This window comes from Pollachius pollachius (assembly GCF_949987615.1).
Source record: "Pollachius pollachius genome assembly, chromosome: 14".
NCBI lineage: Eukaryota > Metazoa > Chordata > Actinopteri > Gadiformes > Gadidae > Pollachius > Pollachius pollachius.
The window spans coordinates 185,449-195,477 of record NC_136947.1 but is presented as its reverse complement, the minus strand read 5'-3'; the positions used below and the strand labels follow the sequence as shown (position 1 = coordinate 195,477).

The following is a 10,029-nucleotide window of genomic DNA, read 5'->3' as shown; positions in this document are numbered from 1 at the left end:
AAAAGTCAAAACAAGTTTTGTTTTTTATTTGTTTGTATTTATTCAAACTTGGATTCCCATTCATGCTGCTTAGTTGTTGTTTTTTACTGTCAAATTTGATTGAACCAGTGAAAGCCCAGTCCATTCTGTTGAATCCACGATATCCAATCCAATTGTGTCGCAAACCTCAAGATACCATCTCCGAACGAGAGTCCCGGTTGACAGAAAGCCGGTGTGTGAATATCTAGCTTCACTGATCAGCCTCGCCATCGCGGTCCTCTTGTCACTTGATCTGGTTGTTTTGTTTGGTTTTTCAACGCTTGGTGAACTGATGTGTAACCTCGTAAACGCCCACCGACTCAGCCACTTCCTCATCGTAGTCCGTCCAATCCTGAAAGGTTTGATAACGTCATGACTATACCAACAACAAGGAGCTCAACTTCAGCACGTTTGAATAGGCCTGCACATCAATTTGAAGGTCTGTAAACTATGTACATTAAAGTAGTCCTACACATTGTTTTGAAGATCTGTAAACTTTGTACATTCAAATATATTCCTACACATTGATTGAATATATGTAAACTACATACATTAAGTATTCCTACATATTGATTGAATATGTGTTTATGATGCATACTCAACTACACCTAATCATCCATATGAAGATATGTAAACCATGTTAACTAAAGTATACCTACCTATCAATTAGAATGAATCGCCCTTAAAATCAATACAATGTCTCTTTATCTGCAAAAAAATAGCTTCCACAAAACAGCATTTACCTTCTCTTGTAGATTAATCTCAGGAAACTTGGTGCCAGACTCTGCTCCTTCTGCAGCAAAACCAGCCTAGGAGGGGATTACAGTCCAGCAGAACATCATTACAACGGCCCTCTGTGGGAGGCTGGGAGCGTCAGCTGATCTCTGGTTAAACCACCAACCTTGGTGTTAAGAATATTGCATGTAGATAACTGCAATAGCATAACGTCACTTTGATATATGAATTTATCTTAATTCATTAACAGATTTGAGGGTTTATAATATACAGGACCTCTGAAGGCCCATGGTTAAAACAACAGAACTTGTTTTTTCTTAACATAACTCCAGCGGTCGGTCTCACTTGTGGTTGGAAGTCCACCGGCTCCAGCCCTCGACACTCGAACTGCACCATGGTCTTAAAGGCCTCGCTGTCCTCTATCTTCACATCACACACGGAGACGAGAGGAGGAAGACAACAGGCTACAAAGCAGCATTCTGAGACGTCAAACTCATTACTGGAAAGCATGATTTGGTTTTGTTTACCAAAATATGTGTGTGTGTGTGTGTGTGTGTGTGTGTGTGTGTGTGTGTGTGTGTGTGTGTGTGTGTGTGTGTGTGTGTGTGTGTGTGTGTGTGTGTGAACATTGCTTATGTGTGCCAACTGTTTTCCATTTTAAACTCTTTAAAATGCTCTCATGGCGTTAAAATAATAAAAAGGTGAGGGACGTGCAAAAGGGGGTAACTTGGACTCACATTGTAAGGAGTGATCGTATCCCCGAGAATATCTGTGAACACGAATGGTGATAGGACTATAAAAGATGAGGCCGATATTACATAATGCATCATATATTTAGAACAGCTACCCAACCACAGCAGGAGGTGGTAATAGGCCTACCGATAGAGGGGTGGTAATAGGCCTACCTATGGAGGGGGGGTAATAGGCCTACCTATAGAGGGGGTAATAGGCCTACCTATAGAGGGGTGGTAATATGCCTACCTATGGAGAGGTGGTAATAGGCCTACTGATAGAGGGGTGGTAATAGGCCTACCTATGGAGGGGTGGTAATAGGCCTACCTATAGAGGGGGTAATAGGCCTACCTATAGAGGGGTGGTAATAGGCCTACCTATAGAGGGGGTAATAGGCCTACCTATAGAGGGGTGGTAATAAGCCTACCTATGGAGGGGGGGTAATAGGTCTACCTATAGAGGGGTGGTAATAGGCCTACCTATAGAGGGGTGGTAATAGGCCTACCTATAGAGGGGTGGTAATAGGACTACCTATAGAGGGGTGGTAATAGGCCTACCTATAGAGGGGGTAATAGGCCTACCTATAGAGGGGTGGTAATAGGCCTACCTATAGAGGGGGGGTAATAGGCCTACCTATAGAGGGGGGTAATAGGCCTACCTATAGAGGGGTGGTAATAGGCCTACCTATGGAGGGGTGGTAATAGGCCTACCGATAGAGGGGTGGTAATAGGCCTACCTATAGAGGGGGTAATAGGTCTACCTATAGAGGGGTGGTAATAGATCTACCTATAGAGGGGGGGTAATAGGCCTACCTATAGAGGGGGTAATAGGCCTACCTATGGAGGGGGTAATAGACCTACCTATAGAGGGGTGGTAATAGGCCTACCTATAGAGGGGGTAATAGGCCTACCTATAGAGGTGGGGTAATAGGCCTACCTATAGAGGGGGTAATAGGCCTACCTATGGAGGGGGTAATAGAACTACCTATAGAGGGGTAGTAATAGGCCTACCTATAGAGGGGGGGTAATAGGCCTACCTATAGAGGGGATAATAGGCCTACCTATAGAGGGGGCAATAGGCCTACCTATGGAGGGGGTAATAGACCTACCTATAGAGTTCTCCCTGGAGCAGAGTTTACACTTTTGAACCATACTGGCACTGCCCCTTCCTCCCTTTAGGGGCGTACTTTCCTATACAAACAAATGCATCCATTATTATTATTATTATTATTATTATTATTATTATCAGTCATTCTCAGTTACATCAGGCATGTTCATGTTTCAATGGCTTACTATTTAATAATATTTAGCCCCAGTTGTGACAGCTTTTTGTTCACTAAATGTTTCTATCAGTACATGAAGGCATTGCTTATTGCTGGAATATTGGTAAATAGATATTGGAATTATTTTTGGTTCGTGACTTAACGAATAATGACACGTGTGTCCTGAGACTAGAACAGTTAATTACAGGGTAAACCTATGCTAAATGTTACATCATCCAATGTATATTATAGAAACCAATATGATAAGACTTACCATAAGGCTTATGTACTGCCATTTATCTGGAATTTCTCCGCAGCTTCCACATTTGAGCTATATGGATATCAAGTCATTATCAAGGGCATGGGGGTGAAAAAACATAACTATTACCATTAAGTAAGTAGAAGGAGTTCAGTATGTACTGAGGAAGTGTAATGTAAAGACATTGTAAGCATGCGGCTAGTTGCAGGTCATGGCTAACATCAAAGCCTTGGTGATGTGTTACTCATTGTTTAATCAAGCATCGTTGAAGTCCGAAAGGAGGCATGATATACATAATATACATTTCTGGAAAGTTAATGAAAAAATGCGAATCAGCACGCCATCCTGCCCTACCTTCAGAAACCATCGGAAGTCCTCTCCCACTGGCCTTACGTTGGTGACATTCTCCAACGTAGCTTTGAACTGCAATCCAAATTTCTGAAAAAAATCAAAACAAGACTCGTTTTCCATTCATTTATTCAAAACCATGTTTCTGATTCCATAAGCGCAGACTGTCAACATACATACCACCATTTTGAAACCTTCCTTGAGAAGCGTACGTATGTGCATTGGTGAATAGGCTTTTTCCGCAGTCAATAGCGCCCTGCGGTGGCCATAATTGGAACAATAAATTGAGAGAAATGGCTAGTAGATAATATGCTCTATGATCAAAACCTCGACCGTTTAAATATCATGAAAGCAATTTCACAAAAAAATGGTTTGCATCAGTTTATTGACCATTAAGCAATACACAAGAGCATCCTTTGTTGTAAATCACGGCTCCTCCATATCTTTAAAGTCATTCCCTACAAATCCTTCAAGTAGAAATACTCATTCACTCCGCAATTGTATTATAAATACAGTACACGGCATATAAAACAAAAACAGAAGTGTATCTGTTGTGGACACGTACATGCAAACCTGAGGCAAATAAAGCAGCTATGCTCCGTTATAGTATTTTATGGGCAATAGCCCAAAGTTTTGTGTAATTGGTATTGCTTCAACAGTGTCCTCACCTGGCCAGCATAACCTTCTCTGCATTTAAACTGGCAGTGTGGTCCTGAGCGTTGGTGTCAACTGTATCAGAGCTAAGAGTTTAATCACAGTAAAAAAAACAATGTTGGGAATATTACAAAGCACCAATGTATAAATAATTGTAATCCTTTTTCTCTCAATGACCCTGTCGACGTTAGGCGGGATGTGCGGATACCACACACGCACGCACACACACACACATAGGAATACCGGCATGGCGAGAACAGGTAACACACCCCACACATGTCATTCAACTACAGAATGAAACACACTCCACTGCAATTTATAATACTCATGTTGGAATTGTCTGATAGCGGCGGTTTAAGCCGGAAAGGTATGATAATTGTCCATGTGGAAAGCTTTTAATTACCATGCAGTGTGTGCGTGTATGCTGGCTGTTTTATGCACTTTAGAAAGATCACACCCTGTGGCAAAGACTTGGCGTCAGAGTACATCAAAAACAACAGACCGTGAAGTCAAAAAACACTAGACAGGAATACACCAAAAACGGAGATTGTCCAATAAAAAAAAAACATGAAATAATTTAAGCGCAGTGAAATTCATCGGCCTAGACCCATCCTCCCAGAGACCGTTTAAATGCAATAGCGTTTCTCCTCCACCAGGGGGAGCTTCAAGTTTCACCAGACATAATGGGATGAAAGTGTTACCCTGGTTTTATTTGTCATCTGAATAATAATTTCATAGAGCAGCAGGGTACACTGAAAACAAAAGGCAGGACGGCAGGGGCGGATCCTACTTATAAACAAATGGTCTCTTCGCAAAACAGAAAACAAATGACGGCAAAGAGACAAAACATCGATCCCAATATTCTGAATTGAATCAAACAATTACAACAACACCAATGAGTAGTCGTCATCCTCATTATAATAAAGGCAATTCTTGCAATTATGTTTGCATTTCTTTTGTTCCGTTTTCCTCTCTCTCACGCTCCTTCTTAAATACATTGATGTGGATAAGTATTATTTACAGAAGTGGCCCCTACCCACACAAAAACTCTCACGGGCACACACGCACGCCCCTCTCCGGGGAGAGGGGCGTGGCTCCGTCAATGTGGGCGGCTGCTCGACTCCGATGTCCGTCGTTGCCGTGGCGGCGCGTGGCCGTTGGTGCAGCCGTTGTGGCGCTTGGTCAGACCGCCGTTCAGAATGTCTTGGATGTGCTGGACGATCAGGTTGATGGCCACTGAGGGGGGGGAGAGAGGAAGAAGCATTTACCAACGGTTACCGATGACTTTGGTCCACGATCGGTTCAAGCAGAAACAGAAACGATTCGTCGTTAGGTCGGCTATGCGGTTAATGATGTCGGTGAAAAGGACAGCACCGGTTTGATTCTGACGTTCTTGTTGTTGACATCCCAAATTTAAAAAAGGTTGAAAACAATACTGTCAGGTGGTTGCTCAGCATTGGTCAACATTATCACAAGCAAAAATTCTATTTTTACTAGAGATTACGCTATCCGTTGCACAAGGCCAGCAATGGCTAATCTGATTCAGGCGTTGCTGACAACACGAATGAAGCCGTCCCAAACAAGCCCAACGATACCGGCTGCTTCTTTAAGTTCAACTCAGGTTCGGGCCGGAAGGGACGGGTGGGAATCAATGAGAACAATTAAAACGTTCCCCAACACCATAATAATATGTATATTATGGTATTATATGTATATGTATAGAATAATAAGTACACAATGTTTTTTTATAATGTGAATTTAACTGTGGCCTTACCAAGGTTGTCCGCTCCTCGTGGGATTATCACATCTGCGTACTTCTTGGTCTTAAGAAAGAAAAAGAAAAAAAAACACGAAGCCTTAAATACCCAAGTAAAAGTGCTTCCCTACCACGGTATGAGGAACAGGAAGGACTAAAGAGAAAACAATCAACACAACTCACTGGCAGACAGAATTCTTCGAAGGCCGGTTTTACGAAGGTTATGTACTGGGACAGCACTTGCTCTAGGTCCCTGCCTCGTTCGGTGATGTCCCTCAACACTGCAGGACAAGGCCACGTACAGGACAGAGGTTAACACCAACAACACCACGCCAACGTCTGACCTCCTCTGTTTCACACCGTCGGGGACTTCCCCCGCGGCCCAAATAACAAACGCATCCGAAATAAAATGTCCACCTCTCCGCGACAGCCTGGTGTCGGCGTCCGTGTCGACGAACAGCTTCATCTGGAACAGGTCGCGGATCTCCTGGGAGTAGAACATCAGAATGCCCTCAAACAGAACCACGTCGGCTGGGTACACCGTGATGAACTCCTCCTTCCTGCAAAACGCCCACAAGGAAAACCAACCTTGAGAGACAGCCCGTACATGGGTTTGTGGCTTTTAGAAATCTCCCACATTACATAAGGCTAAATTAATCTTGAGCTCATCCCTGGTTCTGGGAACAGGAACCTGTCAGACAGGGCATTGGCAGCCATAACTACATAAGCTGTGGTGAAGGAGTTAGGCGGCGCCGCTCAGACCTAGAGCTACCGTGCTAGCTGCTCACCTGGAATGTTGGACAAAGTCGTAGACGGGGATCTGGACCGTCTTCCCCTGCAGGATCAGCTTCAGCGTGGTCATCACCAGCTCATTGTCAAAGGCATCTGGGGACCAGGGGATGGACCAGTGGTTAGTGGGACACCTTCGGTGACCGGGATGTGGCATTCAGAAAGACGGCGGCTCTACCGTCCTAACTGCCGTATGACTGCAGGGCACACGCGGGTCGGCTGCACGGCCTGAAACACGCGGCAGGTTCACGCGCACGCCCGCGTCCCACAAGGCCACATACGGGTAATTGAGGAATCCCTGGCGCAAGTGACAGCTGGTGGGTTCGGTTTCCCGACCTGAAGGGAGTAGCTGCCACTGCCAAAGGCCTGCTGACTCAGAGCGGCTGGGAACGGGAGCAGGAGGGAGGCGGGGCAAAGAACCACGCCAAACATGGAGCGGGGGGCCTCAGGCCAGAGCCTGCAGGCTGAGCGGGTGTATTGACAGCGGGCAGCCCGGGACTATTCAGGAGGGGGACTCAATACCACTTCCAAATAAGGCATGGCCTAGCTCAATAGACACAGCCTTTAAGATTCACTTATTGAAACTGTTAATCTGCTCCCAGCCATTCCCTTTGGGCAATGGTGCAATTCCCCTTAGTGTTAATACAGCCCGGCTGCAGCAGAGACATTGGCCTCATGAGTTCATTCCCAACTGGCCCAAATTCCTCTCTAAAGTAGGACTGTTGGGAAGCTCGTCCCATTGTGTCCCGTGGTGTCCCTCCGACTGGGATGGATTTCATCGGGAAAACCGTTCCTAGATTTGGGGTAAAGCTTAGACCCGTCTTGGCTGGGCATGTCCCCCCTGCACCACTAGGTAGCGTCCCTTCCTTCTATACAGCTGCAACCTTTGAGAAGTTGAAAACACTAAATGAGGTCAAGCTGTGATGTTGAGATAGGAGCGAGAGGCCCATTGAGCATCTACTGCTGCAGATTTAGACCGTTGGAGCTGCAAACCCCGGACGTGCTCGGCTAACCTTATCCGAAACAAGGCGGTGGTGCAGAGAGAGAGCGCAGCCGCCCAACCCAAACCCTTCGGGGGGGTTGAGTCGGGGGCCTCACAGGCTGCTGGAGGAGGGGCTACCTGGGTGGTCGAAGTTGAACTGCCCTTTCAGAGCCTTGGCCTTCTGCTCGGGGGTGAGGACGCGGTAGAAGCTGTCCTGGCTGAGGATGGCCACCTGCCGCTGGTGGTGGTCGATCTTGTCCTGGCCCAGAAGCTCCATGATCTTCTCACACACCGACGACTGCAGACCACACGGCAGAAACAGACGTTAGAGAAGCCCGCTCGTTGATATAGGAGCATTCAGAAACCTTTACATAGGCCGGAAGGCCGCGTTCAAACTAAATGTACGTTTACCAGAGACGGAGAGATTAATGATATTGTATTATGCACTAGAGATCTGACACAAGACAAATCCATGATATTTATTTTGGCCCACAGTCAAGCTAAGCGCAACGTGTCATTTCTCCTCTTCTTCAACCCCCTGTGTAAATGCACATTTGATTTAAATGTATAAATGAAGGAGGACCTGAAGCTCCACAGGTAAGGTGTGGCGGGGCAGTGTGGTCGGCCCGGCGGGGAGCAGATCGTGTCCCCGGTGACCCCCCCCCCCACCCAGCCCAGCCAGTGCTGACAGCACACTCTCCAGGAGAGCCTCTATGGAGCTTTTGTGTTCATGAACTGAGCCTCATCGACACCCTGTCTGGGCCGGGGGGAGGGTGCAGCTGGAGGCGCGCTGTCAGCAGCACCCCTGGCTCACACCAGGACTGAATCTAAGATCTAAGATACCGTAGATACCGCAGACTACGGTATCTTAGAAGTAGATGTTGCACATGAGGTGAGCCAAGGCCCCAGGATCATTACTTTACTCAAACATAATTTTGTCTTTTAAAAGCTTATCAAAGAGATGTTTAACACTGACACTATAGCTAGACCGCCCCACTATCAATTCACAATGGATTTAAGTCAACATGGTTTTCTTTGTCAAATGTTGCTGTGTGGCCATCCTACTGGACACGCTGATGTGATCACCACGGCCTGCTCACTACCCCTCTTCCTGGTGACCTCTCTTTTCTCTGAGCTACATGTTAAACGATGCCTCTTCATACAAACTACATCGTTACATCGGATGCCCTGGGTTAAACAAACCGCTGACCAACACACCGCCTTCATAACGGATAGGACCGTGGGGGCCCTTCTATGGGTCTTTCATTGACAACATTGGCCGTGCGCCACGGGCTAGGGGGAAATCTGGGTGAAAGTTTCGGGACGACAATAATAACACAGATGGGAAACAAGGGCTATGAATCTTTCGACCCAGACGTATTGGGTGACGGTCAAGTTTAAGCGATGACGCGCCGTTCGGCAAAGTGTTCGGTAAAAGCGTGAGTCATAAACCTACAATACACGCACGTATTTTTTTGGAAAAGACCGCCCGACCTATCGACGCCTGTTTGTGTACGTCATGGGATGGAGGCGAGCGGTAGGAAGTGACTAGGTGCGGGGGGGGTAGATTCCTTCCTGTTAGTCCACCTCCCATCCGTTAATTTTCAGATATAAATATGTATTTTATCTTTGTATTTTCATAAAGAAATGGGAAATGGATTGTGAGATAATAACCGACGTGTTGCCTAAATAGATGTCAGAATAACAGAATTGAAACGTGTCGTTCGGCCAGGTGCGCGGTGTTAACAAAAGACCGCTGAGATTCATCACAACTCGACAGCCACCGGGATCCCGGTCCGGCCGGTCACCTCGGATGACCTCGTGGACCGCACGTTTTCAGAGGGGCAGAACCCCGATGTACATATTAAAATTATATATTTTTATAAAATTATATCAGCTATTCTTGAGGGTCGCCACGGACAAAGGGGTTGCTTGCAAACAAAGTGCAGTGCAGCACAGCGAGCTAACCGGCTAACGGCAGCGGCGGACGGACTGTCTTTGTCTCGGCATAGCAGCACCACGGATGATCGGTGTGATGGAATCTCAAGTGATTAAAAAAAATTTAGAAGATCCGATTGGGACGGTCCGAAAATAGAGTAACCCCTTACCAAATGATCACAGGAAGCCAAGACAAAACGAGTACATCAATATTGGCGAAATGCTTAAAAAGGATTTGACCAAAGATGAGTAGTAGGGTAGTTGTGCTGTGGTCGTTGGTCGGTGGGTCGCGCTGTTGAGCAGACCTCCTCACTGCGTTAACGTGGAGGGTCGGAGCCACGCGGTCCATGAGCTCACCGCTAGTCGCCCGTCTCAGTCCCTTCAAACTCCACACACACAATGACAGTTGGTAATCATTAACAAAAGAGAGGGAGATGGTCCCAACCTTGCCGCTGGCAGTGCCTCCAGACACACCGATGAGGAACGGTTGGCGAGCCACATTATTGTTCTCGCCTCGGTCCCTCAGCTGTGTTTCACTGTCCCCGGCCATTCTTGCA

General features: G+C 46.5%; 2 protein-coding genes across 2 annotated transcripts; both read right to left on the bottom strand.

The window, feature by feature from the left end:
• Positions 1-33: 33 nt before the first annotated feature.
• czib (CXXC motif containing zinc binding protein) lies at positions 34-3,519 on the bottom strand. Its single transcript, XM_079751182.1, has 7 exons — positions 3,360-3,519; positions 3,021-3,077; positions 2,594-2,675; positions 1,491-1,522; positions 1,099-1,176; positions 762-827; positions 34-370 (listed from the first exon to the last, which is right to left on the bottom strand). The coding sequence occupies exons 1-7, from the start codon at positions 3,474-3,476 to the stop codon at positions 293-295; spliced, it is 510 nt and encodes a 169-aa protein (XP_079607308.1). The 5' UTR covers positions 3,477-3,519; the 3' UTR covers positions 34-292.
• A 260-nt stretch (positions 3,520-3,779) lies between these two features.
• Positions 3,780-10,028, bottom strand: uck2b (uridine-cytidine kinase 2b). The gene is made up of 7 exons (XM_079751184.1): positions 9,918-10,028; positions 7,673-7,832; positions 6,552-6,648; positions 6,181-6,323; positions 5,947-6,044; positions 5,782-5,830; positions 3,780-5,243 (listed from the first exon to the last, which is right to left on the bottom strand). Exons 1-7 carry the CDS (start codon positions 10,020-10,022, stop codon positions 5,107-5,109), a joined length of 789 nt encoding a protein of 262 aa, XP_079607310.1. The 5' UTR covers positions 10,023-10,028; the 3' UTR covers positions 3,780-5,106.
• Position 10,029: the final 1 nt, after the last annotated feature.

Excerpts from the sequence above, each read along its gene's own strand:
- czib (XM_079751182.1), bottom strand. The coding sequence starts at position 3,476 with ATGGAAAACGAGTCTTGTTTTGATTTTTTTCAGAAATTTGGATTGCAG. Across the intron at positions 1,523-2,593 it reads CTCCAGGGAGAACTCTATAG|ATATTCTCGGGGATACGATC; the intron begins GTAGGTCTATTA and ends TCGTGTTCACAG. Across the intron at positions 828-1,098 it reads CGGTGGACTTCCAACCACAA|GCTGGTTTTGCTGCAGAAGG; the intron begins GTGAGACCGACC and ends ATCCCCTCCTAG.
- uck2b (XM_079751184.1), bottom strand. The coding sequence starts at position 10,022 with ATGGCCGGGGACAGTGAAACACAGCTGAGGGACCGAGGCGAGAACAAT. Across the intron at positions 5,831-5,946 it reads TCGAAGAATTCTGTCTGCCA|ACCAAGAAGTACGCAGATGT; the intron begins GTGAGTTGTGTT and ends TTCTTTCTTAAG. Across the intron at positions 5,244-5,781 it reads ACGAGGAGCGGACAACCTTG|TGGCCATCAACCTGATCGTC; the intron begins GTAAGGCCACAG and ends CCCCCCCCTCAG.